The 21047-nt window shown below is 44.2% G+C and overlaps 1 protein-coding gene across 1 annotated transcript in view; it reads left to right on the forward strand.

Moving 5' to 3' along the window:
• LOC138288009 (uncharacterized protein C3orf20 homolog) overlaps positions 1–21047 on the forward strand; it is a 199842-nt gene that overhangs the window by 105510 nt on the left and 73285 nt on the right. Inside the window, exon 6 of the mRNA XM_069229101.1 lies at positions 15121–15358. Within this exon, the coding sequence (XP_069085202.1) occupies positions 15121–15358 (238 nt within the window). The remainder of the gene's footprint in view (positions 1–15120; positions 15359–21047) is intronic.

Consider the following 21047-nt stretch of genomic DNA (forward strand, 5'->3'; position numbering starts at 1 on the left):
CAGGTGTTACAGCTCCTGCCTGGGGGAGGTGTTAGCATCTCCACCCAGTGCAGGCTTTGTTACTGGCCTCAGAGTGACAAAGGCACTCTCCCCATGGGGCCAGCAACATGTCTCTAGTGTGGCAGGCTGCTGGAACTAGTCAGCCTACACAGACAGTCGGTTAAGTTTCAGGGGGCACCTCTAAGGTGCCCTCTGGGGTGTATTTTGCAATAAAATGTACACTGGCATCATATACCATATACTCTTATGGCTACCCTGCACTTACAATGTCTAAGGTTTTGTTTAGACACTGTAGGGGTACAGTGCTCATGCACTGGTACCCTCACCTATGGTATAGTGCACCCTGCCTTAGGGCTGTAAGGCCTGCTAGAGGGGTGTCTTACCTATACTGCATAGGCAGTGAGAGGCTGGCATGGCACCCTGAGGGGAGTGCCATGTCGACTTACTCGTTTTGTTCTCACTAGCACACACAAGCTGGCAAGCAGTGTGTCTGTGCTGAGTGAGAGGTCTCCAGGGTGGCATAAGACATGCTGCAGCCCTTAGAGACCTTCCTTGGCATCAGGGCCCTTGGTACTAGAAGTACCAGTTACAAGGGACTTATCTGGATGCCAGGGTCTGCCAATTGTGGATACAAAAGTACAGGTTAGGGAAAGAACACTGGTGCTGGGGCCTGGTTAGCAGGCCTCAGCACACTTTCAATTGTAAACATAGCATCAGCAAAGGCAAAAAGTCAGGGGGCAACCATGCCAAGGAGGCATTTCCTTACAAAGATTCATTGATGAATTCTTAGATCACTTCACCTTTTTGTCCATCCAACATGCCCACACATCCTCTTGAGTGATTAAGCTTGCCAGACAATACAATCTGAAAAAAGGACAAACCCTCTTCTAGCTCATCGATAAACTCAACGTGGTGCAGCATGTCACAAAACCAACACACATCAAAGACAACATCCTGGATCTTGGCTTCTCAACATAACCAGCAGTCCAGTGCAAACCACCCAACCCCTGGGCTGGACAACCACATTGCCATCCCTATCTCCATGCTTAGCGTACTACCAACAAACCAAGATCAACAAGACAGAGAAGATCAAACCTTAAGATCCTTCAAAGTCTTCTCCATAGACAACCTAATGCTTGAACTCATCACTCACCCTATCAACACCATCTCTGATGCCAACACCCTTCTAAACAACTTCAACATGTTTTTGGTAAGCTGTGTAAACATCCATACCCCAGTTACAATATGTAAGTGCAAGCTACAGTCTTCAGCACCCTGGTACACTAAAGACCTTGCTTGACAATAAACGACCCATCACAGGCAGGAAAGAAAATGGAAGAAAAACAGAACTTCTGAGGTTCTCTTGATACAGAATTCCCTCTGCTCAACACACAGCGACTCATCACATCAGCCAAAGCAAAGTACTATACCTAACCACCAAGGAAGCCACCAAAAGTAGCAGAATGCTGTTCAAGACAATCAAGCACTGCATCAACCCCCTGCTGAAACTACCCAATCTTCACTTCACAGAAAAGTGTAATGCCATCAACCTTTCCTTCTGTGAACAAAATACAGAAAATACAGAAAATAACACAGCACTTAAACAAAACCCAAATAAATGGGGTGTGTAGAGGAGGGAATATGGCGCTCAGGATACAAATCAACCCTAAGTGTTATAAAACGGGGTAACCCCAAAAGGGAAACACCCAACCCTTAGAGGTTTAAGTAAACCTCACATACTAAGAAAAACACACAATGAGGCCCCCCACTTATTGATATCTGAAAATTGGTGTATAAGTATATTGAAAACAATTTCATATATCAGTCCACGTCACACTAGACAAATTCAAAAACCATCCGATGAATCCAATAATTTATTCGAAATGTGTCTTCACATCAAGTAGTCATTGATCCAAAGAAAATTGCAATTCCAGCCAACACGTGTTTCGTCTTGGGAGATATTACATCCCATACGACTTCTTCAGGGCTAGAAATCATAAACATATTGTACGAGTTAAGACCAACATGCTCAAACATCAAGTTTAAATTTTGTGTGTAAAAAAACCCCCAGTAAGAACAACTAATCCAAAATCTGAACTAAGTGAGAGGGAAGCAAATACTACACTAACACCTTACAACTGGAACCACCAGTGCAAGCACAAAGTAAATATTTATCACTTCCAAATCTGTGTTTAAACAGTACCAAACATATTATAGATACGCATACCAAAACCCACAACATGCTCAGTATGTAAGTGACAAACCACAACCAAGAAAAAACCACATGCAAACCAAAGTGCACAAAAACCCCTAGATTTATAGTGTCCCCCACAATCGTGTAGAAACACCTATACCCAAAATAAAGATACCTTATCTGTCCGCAACGAGTCAATGTCAAACGGTAATAATAATCACCCAAATACATATGTTCTCCCAATGTATCTTGTATCAAATAGAGATCCACATCTAGTACCAAAGAAAAGAAAAACACATTCTTACCAGATAGCTATCAACTGGTATCATCTAGATACCTTATAGTCACAGCCTAACATAAAATAACCTGACATACACCCCATATATAGTCTATCACAACCCTCATTCACAATGAAAATGAGGGAAAAGATTATTTATACACTTCTCCCACTAAGCACCCACTTATCCTATTCAACTATTACACAATAATAATGTCCCAACGAAAAACTGAATCAATCACAGTTACTCACCCAATAATACAGGATCCTGTCCCAAAAAAATAGGGGAAAGAAACCGGCGTCTCCGTATTCGGACGCCAATGCAAGTGCGCTGACCGCGCGCAAGTGAACCCGGAAGTTAAATACACTTCCGGGTTCACCGAGCGGGTCTTAGTCAATAACATCGAAGACGGACAAACATAATAAGCAATGCAATAAAATACACAGGTGCCTCATGATTCACCCACTGTTATAAACTGTACGGGAACCGAAGAAACAGGATAAGAAAATAATAAAGGAAACACAACAATTAATGAGAGCCGGGAAAGTAAATATGACAAAAAGTTAGAAAAATGTAAGTAAGAGAAATCGATCTCACGCAATCCCATACAAAACCCCAAAGGTAGAAACAGCAGTCACTAATTCAGTACAACATGTACAAAAGTAAAACACCCAATTAAATGCAAATAATCAAAAGAAATACTATATAGAAGAAAGCTAAAACTCATCCTTAAACTATCTAAACCAATGACACCTCCAGTCTATAAAATTAAGTCTAAAGACATAATCCTTCCGTGATCAGAGATAGTCAGACCCCAATATTTATGTATATGCTATATGCGTTTGAGAATTTTGATTATTAACTCGTTAATTTATACACGTCCTTACACATCAATAAAGTAACAGGTTAAGTGAGCTAAAGTCACAATTTCATAAGCATTTAGAATATCATTTATAACATAAATGCAAGTAAATACATACTATATATCAATACAAACATTGTTTCAATCTCCCAAAAAGAACTCCAGTTCTCTATCAGAATTCAATCCCGATTCCACGGCCCTTAATCTCATAATCCATAATGCTTCTTTCCTACATAAACGTAGTTCTCTGTTGCCCCCTCTGGAACATTTTACCATAGTTAGAAAATTCTTGCAAATTGTGGCACGCCCAGCGACAAACTCCACAGAAGCCACATTTGAAAAAACCCGTCCCTCTTTGCGATAACCAAGTATTCTTAGAGGAAATGGTAGAATAACTAGGACTCAAAATATTTCTTAGAGTTCTACCCTTACGGAACGATGTGGACACTCCTCCAGACACCAAATCCTTCAGTGATTCTTCCTGAAGCAGTATATTCCAGTGTTTATTCATGTATTTTTTCAAGATCAAAGAAGCATCATTAAAATCTGTTACAAACCGGACCATATTAGATGTTTCCTTCATAACTTTACGATCTTTGACTCTCAAAGTCTCATTTCTGTCTAGATGTCTAGCTCTAAATCGTGCCCTTTTGATAATCTTATTCGAATAGCCACGTGCTCTAAATCTCTCTTCCATATCATTAACCTGGGCAAAGAATTTGTCATCTATACTACAATTCCGTCGTGCCCTCATGAATTCCACAAAGGGAATTGATGCCACCTAGTGTCTGGGGTGTGCACTCTTAGCATGCAGAATAGAGTTACAGGCAGTAGCCTTACGAAAAAGTCTACTTTGAATCTTACCATCTGCAACGAAAAGCTCTACATCCAAAAATTCAATGTTAACAGCACTAAAATGATAAGTAAATCTAACATTCATAGGGTTAGAGTTTAAAAAGCTAAATAATTCCTTCAGTTTCTCCTCCCCACCAGTCCAAATCATTAAACAATTGTCTATGTAACGACCCCAAAACAATATATGTGTTTCCCATGCAATGGAATCTGGACCCCAAATCCATTTGTATTCAAACCACCCTATGAAAAGATTCGCATAGGAGGGAGAGAATTTGGAGCCCATAGCTACACCTCATTTCTGTCAAAACCACGTTATTAAACATAAAAAAATTGTTGGTAGTGATCATGTCGATCATCTCCATTAACATCATGGTATGATCCCACAAACTTGCTGATCTTTAATTTAAAAAGTATCTTAAGGCTTCTTGGCCTGACTCATGATTAATGCACGTATATAGGGATACCACGTCTAAAGTCACTAGTAACATGTTACTCTCCCACTCCACGTCACTCAAAATACTGAGAATATGCATAGTATCCCTAATGAAAGAAGGAAGATTATGAACCAATGGTTGTAAAAAACAGTCCACAAATTCTGAAAGCCTTTCAGTGTGGCCAAGTATACCAGACACAATGGGTCTACCCGGTGGGAAAGGCAATTCCTTATGTATTTTAGGTAAAGTATAGAGGCACGGATATCGAGGATGATCCACCTTTAAGTAAAGATATTCATCTCTATTGAGTAGCCCCCATTGTTGCCACACCAATAATCTGTTATTAATCATATATGTAAGGTTGGGAATGGGATTGCTAGTAATCCTTTCATAACATGACAAATCATTTAATTGTGACAAAATCTCATTGTCATAGTCCACCTTATCCATGATAACCACATTGCCACCTTTATCCGCTTGCCTAATGATGATGTCCTTATTTTGTTTAAGTACTTGTAATGCAGCTAGTTCTTCTGCATTCATATTTCTTGAAAACTGTCGATATTTGTTTTTGGCTAAATGGTTATCATAGTCTTTGCAGACCAAGTCAAAAAAATTGTCCAAAGAGTTCAAACCTAGAGCTCACTTAACCTGTTACTTTATTGATGTGTAAGGACGTGTATAAATTAACGAGTTAATAATCAAAATTCTCAAACGCATATAGCATATACATAAATATTGGGGTCTGACTATCTCTGATCACGGAAGGATTATGGGGGTCATTCTGACCCTGGCGCAGGGCAAAAATGACTAAAGCACCGCCAACAGGCTGGCGGTGCTTTGTTCCCTATTCTGACCGCGGCGGTCCCGCCGCGGTCGCACCGCCGGGGCCGGCGTTTTCCCGCCATTTATGCCCCGGCGGTGATAATCCACCAGGGCAGCGCTGCAAGCAGCGCTGCCCTGGGGCTTATGACCCCCTTACCGCCAGCCTGTTTCTGGCGGTTTGCACCGCCAGGAAGAGGCTGGCGGTAAGGGGTGTCCTGGGGCCCCTGGGGGCCCCTGCACTGCCCATGCCACTGGCATGGGCAGTGCAGGGGCCCCCTAACAGGGCCCCGGCCAGCTTTTCACTGTCTGCATAGCAGACAGTGAAAAGCACGACGGGTGCAACTGCACCCGTCGCACGGCCGCAACACCGCCGGCTCCATTAGGAGCCGGCTCCTGTGTTGCGGCCTCATTCCCGCTGGGCCGGCGGGCGCAAACTTGGTTTGCGCCCGCCGGCCCAGCGGGAATGTCGGAATGGGGGCCACGTGAGTGCGGCGGCATTGGCGGCCGCATGGCGGTTTCCGCCTGGCGGGCGGGGGTAGCCGCCCGCCAAGGTCGGAATGACCCCCTATGTCTTTAGACTTAATTTTATAGACTGGAGGTGTCATTGGTTTAGATAGTTTAAGGATGAGTTTTAGCTCCCTACTATATAGTATTTCTTTTGATTATTTGCATTTAATTGGGTGTTTTACTTTTGTACATGTTGTACTGAATTAGTGACTGCTGTTTCTACCTTTGGGGTTTTGTATGGGATTGCGTGAGATCGATTTCTCTTACTTACATTTTTCTAACTTTTTGTCATATTTACTTTCCCGGCTCTCATTAATTGTTGTGTTTCCTTTATTATTTTCTTATCCTGTTTCTTCGGTTCCCGTACAGTGTATAACAGTGGGTGAATCATGAGGCACCCGTGTATTTTATTGCATTGCTTATTATGTTTGTCCGTCTTCGATGTTATTGACTAAGACCCGCTCGGTGAACCCGGAAGTGTATTTAACTTCCGGGTTCACTTGCGCGCGGTCAGCGCACTCGCATTGGCGTCCGAATACGGAGACGCCTGTTTCTTTCCCCTATTTTTTTGGGACATGATCCTGTATTATTGGGTGAGTAACTGTGATTGATTCAGTTTTTCGTTGGGACATTATTATTGTGTAATAGTTGAATAGGATAAGTGGGTGCTTAGTGGGAGAAGTGTATAAATAATCTTTTCCCTCATTTTCATTGTGAATGAGGGTTGTGATAGACTATATATGGAGTGTATGTCAGGTTATTTTATGTTAGGATGTGACTATAAGGTATCTAGATGATACCAGTTGATAGCTATCTGGTAAGAATGTGTTTTTCTTTTCTTTGGTACTAGATGTGGATCTCTATTTGATACAAGATACATTGGGAGAACATATGTATTTGGGTGATTATTATTACCGTTTGACATTGACTCGTTGCGGACAGATAAGGTATCTATTTATTTTGGGTATAGGTGTTTCTACACGATTGTGGGGGACACTATAAATCTAGGGGTTTTTGTGCACTTTGGTTTGCATGTGGTTTTTTCTTGGTTGTGGTTTGTCACTTACTTACTGAGCATGTTGTGGGTTTTGGTATGCGTATCTATAATATGTTTGGTACTGTTTAAACACAGATTTGGAAGTTATAAATATTTACTTTGTGCTTGCACTGGTGGTTCCAGTTGTAAGGTGTTAGTGTAGTATTTGCTTCCCTCTCACTTAGTTCAGATTTTGGATTAGTTGTTCTTACTGGGGTTTTTTTTACACACAAAATTTAAACTTGATGTTTGAGCATGTTGGTCTTAACTCGTACAATATGTTTATGATTTCTAGCCCTGAAGAAGTCGTATGGGATGTAATATCTTCCAAGACGAAACACGTGTTGGCTGGAATTGCAATTTTCTTTGGATCAATGACTACTTGATGTGAAGACACATTTCGAATAAATTATTGGATTCATGGGATGGTTTTTGAATTTGTCTAGTGTGACGTGGACTGATATATGAAATTGTTTTCAATATACTTATACACCAATTTTCAGATATCAATAAGTGGGGGGCCTCATTGTGTGTTTTTCTTAAACAAAACCCAGCCTGCTTCAATGTTTACACCCCTCTCCCTATTCAATCATGGGATGGTCAGCCTTCAAAGTCATATCTCTCATAGATCTTGCTAACATGCTAAATTCCTTCAGAGCAACTTCTTATGAAGATGACGTCTTACCATCTTCATCAAAGCTCTCTCTGGAGATGCTCTCTTGCCCCTACTTATCACTGTCAATGTCTCCCTCACTAAAAGCATCTTCCCAGAAGTTCTCCAGATAGATCAGATTGTCCCACCGCTGAAGAAACCTGCACTAAACCCTGATGACCTCACCAACTACCATTCATCAGTAAGATCTTCCAGAAAAAGCAGTTTGTGTTCAGCTGCAAGACCACATCAATGCTAACCATCTCCTGTATGACTACCAGTCTTGCTTTAGATCATGCTAGAGCATGGAGACCTCTACTTTACACACATTAAACTAAGCCCTCTTGACCACAGATGAAGCTAATCCTGCCTCCTGATACTGCTGGATCTTCCAGCTGCAGTCAACCATCCCACACTCATACACACTCTGAATTCTTGATTGGATGCACTAGCAGTGCCCTTCACTTGTCCTCCTGATGCCTTCTCCTGCTACCTTTCCAGCCATCACCAGTTTGTTCACACGGGCAGCACTATGTCACAAAAGATCCCCATCACCTGTGGAGTCCCCCAGGGCTCCATACTGACTCCTTTCATTTTGAACCTATGCATGGATCTTCTTTGTGCTCTACTCACAGGTAACAGCATCAAGATTCACCAATGTGCCAATGATGCCAGCTCTACTTGAAAATCTCCTCCTCTTCAGAACTCTAATGACTCAAACACTGCTTGCACATCTTCCAGACCTGAATGTCAAGACCTGTATCAGAAGCTCATCCCAGAGAAAAACAATAAACCAGATACAGTACACATCTGGCTCAGTGATCTGAACCTTGACAGGTTTGAACTCCCAACTTTCACTGCATGCCATGTCACTTCGATCCACCTTTGTTTCACCTTTTTATAGAACACTATATCATGGTGCATTATCCACCCACAACCCGGCTTCCTGTCTTTTAGTTAACTTTATGCTTGTCTTTGACTAGGCACAACACTCTGCCGCTGCCTTTTAGCTAGATTTGCACTATAAAATTACCATATACATACATGTATGGATGCATACATATTTTCATGTCACACTGGCTACACGTTCACTTAATCTTGGTATTCCTAAAACTAGTCTACTATAATAAGTAAACAACAATTGCTTGAGGCATCATAAAACACTGCTTAAATACGTACTATAATCAACTCTTTTGAGCTTTGTGACATAAGTACACGTTCTGATGCATAATTATAACCATTGATTCCTCGCCTTTGAATATCCCCCAGGCACCATACTGGATCTGTAGATTTATTTTCATAGCAGTGCTCTTGTGCTCCTCTACGTGACGTGGTGTGACTTTGTGTTCACTCCACCGTACCCCAAAAGTACGGAGCCTACCTGCTCATAAGTGCCCCCCTTGCAGGCTGATGTCAGCTCCTTACTTTCTGCACCTTTATTTTCATTTTTTAGGTTATTTCTAAAGAGCGGACAGTGATCCCTAAAGGGATATCACAGCACTAGATTGCCTTGGGCCCTAAAGTTATAGTACTTGCTTTATGGCAGAGAATAACCATGTTTTAAGTCTTTTCCTGAACCTGGCATGGTCTGAGGTCAGGCGGAGATCAATGGGCATTAAGTTCCAAAGACCGACTGCTAGATGGGTGAACAAGCGACCACCTATCATAGCTTTTTTGATGCGTTTGGCCTAGGCCAGCGCTAGGTTGGATGATCGCAGGGTTTGCACAGGTAGATTTCCACTTTACTACATGAGATAGCTGAGGCAGTGTCGTAGAGTGCCTTGTGGGCATGGCATAGAAGTTTGAATGTGTCTTTCTTACAGATTGGCAGCCAATGGAGAGTGTTTAGACAAACACATGCCACGCTATAATTATCACTATTTCAGATGAGTCTGGCTGCTGCATTTTGGATAACCTGTAGTTGCGTAAAGAGAAAGTCTGCTAGTAATCAATGCCTGGCCTACTGTCCTTTGCTAGTACACTGGGATCCAGCAAAAGTTTCCACAGGAACCTAAGAAGGCCAAAGCATTTGCCACAGGTTGCGTTGACCTGCTCCTGCATAGAGAGGGTGTTGCCTATCAGGAAACCAAGGTTCTTCGCCACTCTTTTTGTTTTTGGAGCAGAGACCAGGAACATTGGCCACCAAGAGGCATCGCAGATGTGGTGGGCACTGCCATTGAGTAGAATTTCTGTTTTATCAGCATTAAGCTTTAAACAATGTGTTTTCATCCAGGTTGCTGCCTCTGGCAGACAGCCAGTGAGATTCTTTCTAGTCTTACCGTGTCTCTCCCCAGTGAAGATAACCAACTGGGTGTCGTCGGCATAAGAACCTATCTCAAGCCCCCTAAGTTCTGATGATGTTAGCCAGGGAAGTGACAAAAACATTGAATAGTATTGGGCAATGAGGAGCACCTCTTCTAATGTTGTTGGTTTTCTGACAATTTCCAAAACAGCGTGCTAGGAATCTATGTCCCCATCAAAAATGACAGGCTTCAAATCATCTAAATATCCAAAGGGAGGGACGGGGAACTAATAAAGGTCCTGCACCTGTGCTTCCAAATATCAACAGAAAACCAATTGGAGGTACTGTTCCTCTAGATGAAAGGAAGGAAAAAGGAAGAGAATTGGTTAAGTATGTACGGATAGGAAGTCCTCAGTCTTGAGAAGTAGTGCCATCACACACCGTAAATGGTGTCATGCCTCATCATCGGGCAGAGACGTCATAGACCGGTGCCTGGTGGCCTTAATTTTTCTCATCAAGAATCCAGGACACAACTAAGTATGTTTTTCCATACAGGTGTGGATACCATAGATTGCCTGACCTGGGCGGTCTGTACTAGTGTTGGTCTTTGTAGATACGCCTAGGTGAGGTTAATTGGATTCTCTGGTGATTAACAGGTTTCCCTAATGGACATGCCATCTTATGGGCCCCACCTCCTCAGAGGGAAGGTAGATTACTCTTTGGACCTTTTTACGGGCGAGCGCAAAGCGTTCCATCCCGTGTTGTAATCTCTCTTTGTCATGCCTTTTCCGGTGTTTAGCCCTCCTCGAGCGCAGCGACCAAGTACTGAAAACATACGAGGCTCCGTGTTTTCCATCCGGTTTCTGACTACTTTTTCTCTTTTTTAGCAGCACAATCTCGCTGGGCAGAAGTCGAGCGCTTTGCATGACATCAACCCTGTTACATAGTTAATTGCACTTTTGCCGGTTACGTAGATAATTGCACTTTTGCCGGTTACATGGATAATTGCACTTTTGCCAATAGGTTTCACCACTAGCGAACTTTTATTTCCCTTTGTGTGTCTGCTTTGCACTGATGGCCGCCGTCAGCTCGCTTATGTGAAACTTTTACATTTCAGTTTATATGGCAAGAAAAGTCCAGTTAGTTATGTGAAACTGATATATTTTCATTTTCAATTCATGTGGCAAGAAAAGTCCGGTTACGAGTTTACAATGCTAATTGCTCTAGCTCAAGCAAACGCGAGACCGGTTGCATTACAAATGCTTGTTAAAAACAGCAGAGCTACATTGAATTTGCTGGGGCAGTTTACCCCAGCCAGTTTTTGCATCAGTTCTCAAAATTCAGAGACTATTCCAGAGGCCTGGCTTATAGACAAAGACAGACTTCCCAGCCATGATACAGCAAATAACCCAGTTTTATTGAGGTCATGGATGCAACTCTGGCAGTCAGTGTGTCATCGAGCAGACCCATCAGTCTTTTAACTCCTCCTCTCCTGCCTCAACCATCAACAAACCACTGGGGGACAGGATTTAACATTAATCCAGAGTTGGCAATCCATCAAGTCTGACAGATGGGTCTTACAGATTGTTGAAAACAGCTGCGCATAGCCTTTAATCTCCTCCACAGTCCTCTCCCTCCCATTCCAGAATAAATTTAAGAGGAGCATCTGTCCATCCTGCTACAGGAGATATGCCTCTTGCTCTCCACAGATGCTGTTCAGGGGGTACCAGGCTGGGAAAAAAAGGCAGAGGTTGTTACTCTTGCTATTTTCTTATCTTGAAAAAGGACAGGGTCCTAGGCCTACCATGAACCCTCAACACTTGAATGCCTTCTTGCAAAATGACAAATTCAAGATGCTCATGCTGGCTCATATCCGGTTATCCCAAGGGACTGGACTTGCAGTCCCACAGGCATTATCTGTGGTTCAAGGTGGGCAAGGAGCATTTTCAGATTGCTCTGCGCCCCTTCAGACTCACCAGCACTCCTCAGGCGTTCACAAAAGTGATGGTAGCTGTTGCTGCCCATCTTCAGAGTACTGGAGTACTTTTATTGTGTGGCTGCTGAACGTGGATATTCTGCAATTGGCCTTGAATGATGGCTGAAATCTTGACATTGTTAGGGTTCACTATGAATAAGCCCAAGTCCTGCCTCATTCTTTCACAGAGGCTTACATTCAAAGGGGCAGTCTTCGAAAAGGTGGAGTTCAAGATGGCTCATCTGCAGCAGCATTAAGGCTATTATCTTGATGTTTCAGGCTTAGTCCTGGATAACAGTGAGAGTGGCTCTGAGGCTTCTTGGGCTTATGTATCCTCCTCATTATCTATCTCAAGTGGCATATGCATGCTCTGCAACAGAAGTTGAAGTTCCAATGGGCTCAGCATCAAGGCAGACTTTCTGATACCGTCCAGGTTTTGGAGCGGACAGCTTGGGATCTGCAACGATTGAAGGAGGTTATTCCAGTGGCAATCTCCCCTTCCCCACTCAAAGCTGATGAGCAGTGGTCATTTTACTGCTACGCTGTAAAGGTCATCTAAGAGATGTAGAAATAAGAGGGCTCTTGTCTCCAGCAGAGAACCAGATCTACATCAGTCTGCTGGAGCTGTGGCCATTCAATTGGCTCTGAAGGCCTTCCTGCTATCTATCAAGGGGAGGCTGGGGCAGGTTCTCATAGACAAATAGACAACACTACTGCCATGTGGCACTGCAACAAGCAGTGATTGAGTGTGGTCCTAGGTTATGTGCCAGGGGGCTTTGCATCTCTGGAGGTGGTTGGAGTGCCTGGGCTTCTTCCTTACCGCAGATCACATGGCTGGGTTCCTGAATGCCATAGTGGACAAAGGACAAACTGAGAAGAGGTCTGGAAGATCACAAGTTACTTCTGGATATTTGTACCTCTATTGAACATGTGCATTGTGAACAAACTGCACTTTTTAGTTTTCGTAAGACACCTCATTAGGTGATGAATTGCTATTGGAATGGATCAAGGGAGTCATGTACACCTTCTGACCTCTACCTGGCCTGCCCAGAGTGCTAAAGAACATCGGGAAAAACCATGTCCAAGATGTCCTAGTGGCCCCGTGTTCGGCCAGTAGAGTGTGGTACCTGAAACGCCTGGGCATGAGCATCTGTCCTTCATCAGGCTGTCACTATGTGATGACCCCCTGTCTCAGCAACAGAGCAGGGTCCTTTAGCTGAATCTATACAATCTACACCTACAAACTTGGAGACAGAGCAGTGGCAATTGACTGCATGTGATTTGCTGATTGAAGTGGTGGATGTTCTTCTTGCTGCCAGGCACCCCTCCACAAAATCCATTGATGCAGACCACTGGGTCAGATATGTAACTTGGTGTGTTGCTTTCAACATTGTCCTCTTCCAGACAAAGCTGTGATATGTCCTTTTGTTGGTGTTATCTTTATCCCAGCAAGGCTTTGCTGTGGACACTACAAAAGGTTGTCAGCCCTTTTAGTCTTTCTTCGTTTGCCAGATCAACTGTCTTTGTTCAAATCACCTGTTGAAATCAAATGGTATATTAAAAGTTTGACACACGTTTCCTCCCACACCATTTGTGATGCCTTAGTTGGCTTAGATGCCTTATCTGGCTTAGTGAGACCTTAGCTGTGTCTCAACATTCCTCGTGTGTACACCCTTCAAGCCGATGCATAGCTGGTCACTGCATCTCCTGACCTTGAGGACTGTTTCCTCATTGCAATTATGTCAGCTAATCGTGTGAGTGAACGACAGGCACATTGAGTTCAGGCACGCAACATTACATTTCTTTCTTGACAACTGGGTGCAGAGGATTTGAGCGCCTTTCTTTTTTACCCGTAGTCACGATTCCCTTCCACTTTGGCCAGTCCTGCACTCTACTAGTGTTCTTTACAGTCACTCACCCCTTGAAGGATGAAGAAGAGAGGCTCCATCAGTTGGACTTTAAGCTTTTACTTTGATCATATCAAGGATCATTGAGTGAACAGTCGGCTATTTGTGGGAGTCTCTGGAGAAAAGAAAGGGAAGGCTGTGCACAAGAGGATTTGTTGAGGTGGTTAGTCCTCTGCATTAGGCTCCCCAATGCAGTGGTTAAGAGGCAGTCCCCAAATGGTCTGAGAGCCCATTCCACCAGAGTTAAGGCTGGTGACTCTCCATTGGCACTTGGAGTCCTTCCTGTCTTTGACAATCTTCCAGGCTACAATGTGACAACCAGTCCATATACTGAAAAAGCAGTACTACATTAACAGCCAGGTCCAAGGGGAAGGGCATTTTGCCCATTCAGTCCTACAAGACTCTTGAGTCCCAGCCCACCTTTGGGTGGTACTGCTTTAGTATCTATTCTAAGGTGAGGAATCTGTGGTTAGAAGTATCCATCAGATGAACAAGTTACTTACCTTCAGTAATGCTCTTTCTGGTGGATACTCTAACTATCAGCAGGTTTGTCACTATCCTCCTCCCTCCCTGTTCTGAAGAGTGGCCTCTTTTTAACATCTGAAAATGTTCCCAGTCAGTATTCAGCACACTGTTACCAACAATTGTTCGCTTTCTACCTCAGAGGGCATAGAAAGGGTAAAGATAAGTAACTATCCTCATTGTGAAGGGTAGGGATGATATGCGTCTCCTCTCTGTCACTTTTGGGGCACTGTGTAATCAACACCAAGTCGCGCAGCGCCTAGTGGTGCGCGGAAGCACTGCTATGAAAAATTCTCCAGATGCAGTCTGATGCTTGGGACTGTTCTTAGGGGCACAATCTGCAGTTAGATGGAGTATCAACCTGAAAGAGTATCACCAAAGGTAAGTAACTTGTTCATTTTGCATATTGCACTGAGTCAGGAGTATTACAGCACTGACTATTGTTCGAAAAGCAGTGTTAGAAACTCTAAGGGAAACAATGCTGCACTCAGGAGAAATTTAAGTAGCTGGGGTTTCATGAATAGGTAGGGTTTGCACTCTGATGTGAGACCACTCTCGTGGCATCCTTATTCAGTCCACCTCCGTTGCTGTTGATTATTTAACACGGTGAATAGCAGCTGCAAAACATCATAAAGGGAGCAAATATAAAAGGCATGTCATTTATTTTTGTACTTTCATGAAGCACTGGTAGAGGAACCTTCCTTCCTATGCGTATTAATCAGACGGCTACAGAATTTGTACACAAGCACATCATACCGTTTGTGTACTTTCATCTCTGTTACCACAGCTTTAGCAGTATCTGTTTTGGCAATGCTGACTTTTGACTTTCAGGAATTGACTCCCCACACATTCATGGGATGTCCAGCGGGCCTCTGAAACCGCAAAGAAGCCGCAAAATTCGGTCTGCAGCACCCCCTGCTGCCAGCACAGCCCCTCAAGAATCACAAAAGGTGAAGGAGAAAGTGGAGGGTGCGGGTCAGTGGATTGATGGGTACACCCTGCATGGCCGCTTCCCATCGGCTCCTGCTCGCAGCTTCCAGTGGGAGATGCTGAAAAGCGCATCACCAAGGTAAGTGATCATCAGTGCTTAATTTATAAAAGAATGCGCGTCAGTGCCCAGAGCTCGGCTCTAGAGGTTCTACTGAATACCAAGGCTGCTTAGTGTTCAGTTCACCTCCGCCCTCGTTAATCCACTACCAGACGCTCTTGCCCCTCTGTATGTTACATTTGCAGGTTCCTGATCTCTCCCTTTATACCAGAGTTTCTGTCTTTCTATTCCTTCTTTATCCCATTTTTTTTATTTTTCTCTGTCTTGCTCGTAGTCAAGATCTGATAAGGAAAAATAAGTGCTGGTCCCCAAAAGTGAGTGCCGGTGGCCCCCAGCTGCAACCACCAGCTGAGTTTAAGCACTATAGTAAGCCTAAATGTATGCGTGATGAGGGCAGTGGTGTGGCAAGGATGCCATGGAACTCAGTGCAAGCAATGGAAATGGCCCCATAGGCTGTTTAGGTAGTACAATACAGCAGTGGTTCCCAACCTTTTGACTTCTGTGGACCCCCACTTTATCAATACTGGAACCCCGGGACCCTCACTGAATTATTACTCAAATCCAGGTATCCCTCCACCAACTCATTACTGAAAGCTGGGTACCTAATCCGTTAATATTGTTTATTTTTCTAAGCAGTCGCAGACCCCCTGAGGAGACTTTGCGGATCCTCAGGGGTCCCCGGACCAAAGGTTGGAAATCACTGCAATACAGCATTATTCAGGGGTCACTCTGCCCCTCAGTCCTCTAGGCAGCGATGCCATGGCATGCTGGACCACTGGATGGCCCAGCCTAGCACAGTAAAGGAAACCTCTGAGGGGAGACACAGTCTGTGCGCCACATATGAGAAAGAAACACTTTTGGAAAAGCTGGCAGAATGTATACTTCACCATTGTTGCTGCTATTATCATTCCTAGCTAATGATCCATGTGTTTATTAAATGTCTCACAAATGCAACTGTGTGATTTTCACTCAGGGAGCAACACCATGCATCGTTAATGATTACGTGATTAAAACATGTTTAAAACACGCCCACTGTAATGCACTGTAGAGCAGTAAAAACGCACACATTCTGCATGACAAATCTACAAGCTAGACGTCCTCATCGGAGGGATTATGCCATGGAAATACACGGTAAACACCCATGCAACTTTTAATTTCCGAGAATCCAAGCTAGGATTTATGCTTTGAACTGAAAGGACTGTAACTTTAAGCATCAGCGAAGCTCGAATATCCCTCGGGTGGTTTCAGCATATCCAGCACATTTCAGGTGTTTCGAGTTATGGAGTTTGCCTAGTGCAGAATATAACGCCAGGCAGCCTCCATGATGGTGCTGTGAAAACGGAAACGGAGAATGCACTGCAGTGTTTAGCAGAAGAGGCCTGTCCGAGCCCATGCAGTAATCCACAAGCCGCCCATTCTCCCTGCAGCCTCCTTTGGTAGAAATATTCCCCAAATATGCCATCGATGCCTATGCCAAAAGTGTTGACTTTTTCCCAGAAAAAACGGCAACATTTCAACATACTTGCTGTAAACCCTTACAGACACGTTTAACCATGTGCAGTGCTGTTTAACCCCTTAGCTGCTGGGCCTTTTCCCCCCCAGTGCTGAGCCCTTTTTTGGCTATTTGGGGTAGTTCGCGCTTAGGGCTTCATAACTTTTTGTCCACATAAGCTAACCACGCCAAATTTGCGTCCTTTTTTTCCAACATCCTAGGGATTCTAATGGTACCCAGAGTTTGTGGTTTACCCTGGAGGAGACCAAGAAAATAGCCAAAATACAGTGAAAATTTAGTTTTTTCCAAAAAAATGGGAAAAAAGGGCCGCCGAAGAAGGCTTGTGGTTTTTTCCCTGAAAATGCCATCAACAAAGGGTTTCTGGTGCTGAAATCACTATCTCCCCACCTTTCAGGAACGGGCAGACTTGAATCAGAAAACCACATTTTCCAACACAAATTTGGCATTTTACTGGGACATACCCCATTTTTAATATTTTTGGTGCTTTCAACCTCCTTCCAGTTAGTGACAGGAATGGGTGTGAAACCAATGCTGGATCCCGGAAACCTAAACATTTCTGAAAACTAGACAAAATTCTGAATTCAGCAAGGGGTCATTTGTGTAGATCCTACAAGGTTTTCCTACAGAAAATAACAGCTGAAATAAAAAAATATTGAAATTGAGCTGAAAACAACAGCCATTTTTCTTTATGTTTTACTCTGTAACTTTTTCCTGCGATGTCAGATTTCTGAAAGCAATATACCGTTTTGTCTGCTGGACTCTTCTGGTTGCGAGGATATAAAGGGCTTATAGGTTCATCAAGAACCCTAGGTACCCAGAGCCAATAAATGAGGTGCACCCTGCAGTTGGTTTTCATTCTATACTGGGTATACAGCAATTCATTTGCTGAAATATGAGGAGTGAAAAAGAGGTATCAAGAAAACCTTTGCATTTCCAAAATGGGATCAAGATAAGGTTTTGAGGAGCAGTGGTTATTTGCACATCTTTGAATTCCGAGGTGCCCATACTAGCATGTGAATTGCAGGGCATTTCTCAAATAGACGTCTTTTTTACACACTCTCTTATATTTGGAAGGAAAAAATGTAGAGAAAGATAAGGGGCAATAACACTTGTTTTGCTATTCTATGTTCCCCCAAGTCTCCCGAAAAAAATGATACCTCACTTGTGTGGGTAGGCCTAGCGCCCGCGACAGGAAATGCCCCAAAACACAACGTGGACACATCCCATTTTTTCACAAAATACAGAGCTGTTTTTTTGCAAAGTGCCTACCTGTGGATTATGGCCTCTAGCTCAGCCGGCACATAGGGAAACCTACCAAACCTGTACATTTTTGAAAACTAGAGACCTAGGGGAATCCAAGATGGGGTGACTCGCGGGGCTCTGACCAGGTTCTGTTACCCAGAATCCTTTGCAAACCTCAAAAAGTGGCTAAAAAAACAAGTTTTCCTCACATTTCGGTGACAGAAAGTTCTGGAATCTGAGAGGAGCCTCAAATTTCCTTCCACCCAGCGTCCCCCCAAGTCTCCCGATAAAAATGATACCTCACTTGTGTGGGTAGGCCTAGCGCCCGCGACAGGAAATGCCCCAAAACACAACGTGGACACATCACAGAAAACAGAGCTGTTTTTTGCAAAGTGCCTACCTGTAGATTTTGGCCTCTAGCTCAGCCGGCACCTAGGGAAACCTACCAAACCTGTACATTTTTGAAAACTAGAGACCTAGGGGAATCCAAGATGGGGTGACTCGCGGGGCTCTGACCAGGTTCTGTTACCCAGAATCCTTTGCAAACCTCAAAAAGTGGCTAAAAAAACAAGTTTTCCTCACATTTCGGTGACAGAAAGTTCTGGAATCGGAGAGGAGCCTCAAATTTCCTTCCACCCAGCGTCCCCCCAAGTCTCCCGATAAAAATGATACCTCACTTGTGTGGGTAGGCCTAGCGCCCGCGACAGGAAATGCCCCAAAACACAACGTGGACACATCACAGAAAACAGAGCTGTTTTTTGCAAAGTGCCTACCTGTAGATTTTGGCCTCTAGCTCAGCCGGCACCTAGGGAAACCTACCAAACCTGTACATTTTTGAAAACTAGAGACCTAGGGGAATCCAAGATGGGGTGACTCGCGGGGCTCTGACCAGGTTCTGTTACCCAGAATCCTTTGCAAACCTCAAAAAGTGGCTAAAAAAACAAGTTTTCCTCACATTTCGGTGACAGAAAGTTCTGGAATCGGAGAGGAGCCTCAAATTTCCTTCCACCCAGCGTCCCCCCAAGTCTCCCGATAAAAATGATACCTCACTTGTGTGGGTAGGCCTAGCGCCCGCGACAGGAAACGCCCAAAAGCGCAACGTGGACACAGCCAGTTGGTGAAGGAAAACAGAGGTGTTTTTTGCAAAGTGCCTACCTGTAGATTTTGGCCTGTAGCTCAGCCGCCACCTAGGGAAACCTACCAAACCTGTGCATTTCTGAAAACTAGAGACCTAGGAGAATCCAAGATGGGGTGACTTGTGTGGCTCGGACCAGGTTCTGTTACCCAGAATCCTTTGCAAACCTCAAAATGTGGCTAAAAAAACACATGTTCCTCACATTTCTGTGGCAGAAAGTTCTGGAATCTGAGAGGAGCCACGAATTTCCTTCCACCCAGCGTTCCCCCACGTCTCCCGATAAAAATGATACCTCACTTGTGTGGGTAGGCCTAGCGCCCGCGACAGGAAACGCCCCAAAGCGCAACGTGGACACAGCCAAATTGGTGAAGGAAAACAGAGGTGTTTTTTGCAAAGTGCCTACCTGTAGATTTTGGCCTGTAGCTCAGCCGCCACCTAGGGAAACCTACCAAACCTGTGCATTTCTGAAAACTAGAGACCTAGGGGAATCCAAGATGGGGTGACTTGTGTGGCTCGGACCAGGTTCTGTTACCCAGAATCCTTTGCAAACCTCAAAATGTGGCTAAAAAAACACATGTTCCTCACATTTCTGTGGCAGAAAGTTCTGGAATCTGAGAGGAGCCACGAATTTCCTTCCACCCAGCGTTCCCCCACGTCTCCCGATAAAAATGATACCTCACTTGTGTGGGTAGGCCTAACGCCCGCGACAGGAAACGCCCCAAAGCGCAACGTGGACACAGCCAAATTGGTGAAGGAAAACAGAGGTGTTTTTTGCAAAGTGCCTACCTGTAGATTTTGGCCTCTAGCTCAGCCGGCACCTAGGGAAACCTACCAAACCTGTGCATTTCTGAAAACTAGAGACCTAGGGGAATCCAAGATGGGGTGACTTGCGGGGCTCTGACCAGGTTCTGTTACCCAGAATCCTTTGCAAACCTCAAAAAGTGGCTAAAAAAACAAGTTTTCCTCACATTTCGGTGACAGAAAGTTCTGGAATCTGAGAGGAGCCACAAATTTCCTTCCACCCAGCGTTCCCCCAAGCCTCCCGATAAAAATGATACCTCACTTGTGTGGTTAGGCCTGGTGCCTGCGACAGGAAACGCCCCAAAGCGCATCGTGGACACAGCCAAATTGGTGAAGGAAAACAGAGGTGTTTTTTGCAAAGTGCCTACCTGTAGATTTTGGCCTGTAGCTCAGCCGCCACCTAGGGAAACCTACAAAACCTGTGCATTTCTGAAAACTAGAGACCTAGGGGAATCCAAGATGGGGTGACTTGTGTGGCTCGGACCAGGTTCTGTTACCCAGAATCCTTTGCAAACCTCACAATTTGGCTAAAAAAACACATGTTCCTCACATTTCTGTGGCAAAAAGTTCTGGAATCTGAGAGGAGCCACGAATTTCCTTCCACCCAGCGTTCCCCCACGTCTCCCGATAAAAACGATACCTCACTTGTGTGTGTAGGCCTAGCGCCCGTGACAGGAAACGCCCCAAAGCGCAACGTGGACACAGCCAAATTGGTGAAGGAAAACAGAGGTGTTTTTTGCAAAGTGCCTACCTGTAGATTTTGGCCTGTAGCTCAGCCGCCACCTAGGGAAACCTACCAAACCTGTGCATTTCTGAAAACTAGAGACCTAGGGGAATCCAAGATGGGGTGACTTGTGTGGCTCGGACCAGGTTCTGTTACCCAGAATCCTTTGCAAACCTCAAAATGTGGCTAAAAAAACACATGTTCCTCACATTTCTGTGGCAGAAAGTTCTGGAATCTGAGAGGAGCCACGAATTTCCTTCCACCCAGCGTTCCCCCACGTCTCCCGATAAAAATG

This window comes from Pleurodeles waltl, chromosome 4_1, assembly GCF_031143425.1.
Source record: "Pleurodeles waltl isolate 20211129_DDA chromosome 4_1, aPleWal1.hap1.20221129, whole genome shotgun sequence".
In the NCBI taxonomy this organism is placed as follows: domain Eukaryota; kingdom Metazoa; phylum Chordata; class Amphibia; order Caudata; family Salamandridae; genus Pleurodeles; species Pleurodeles waltl.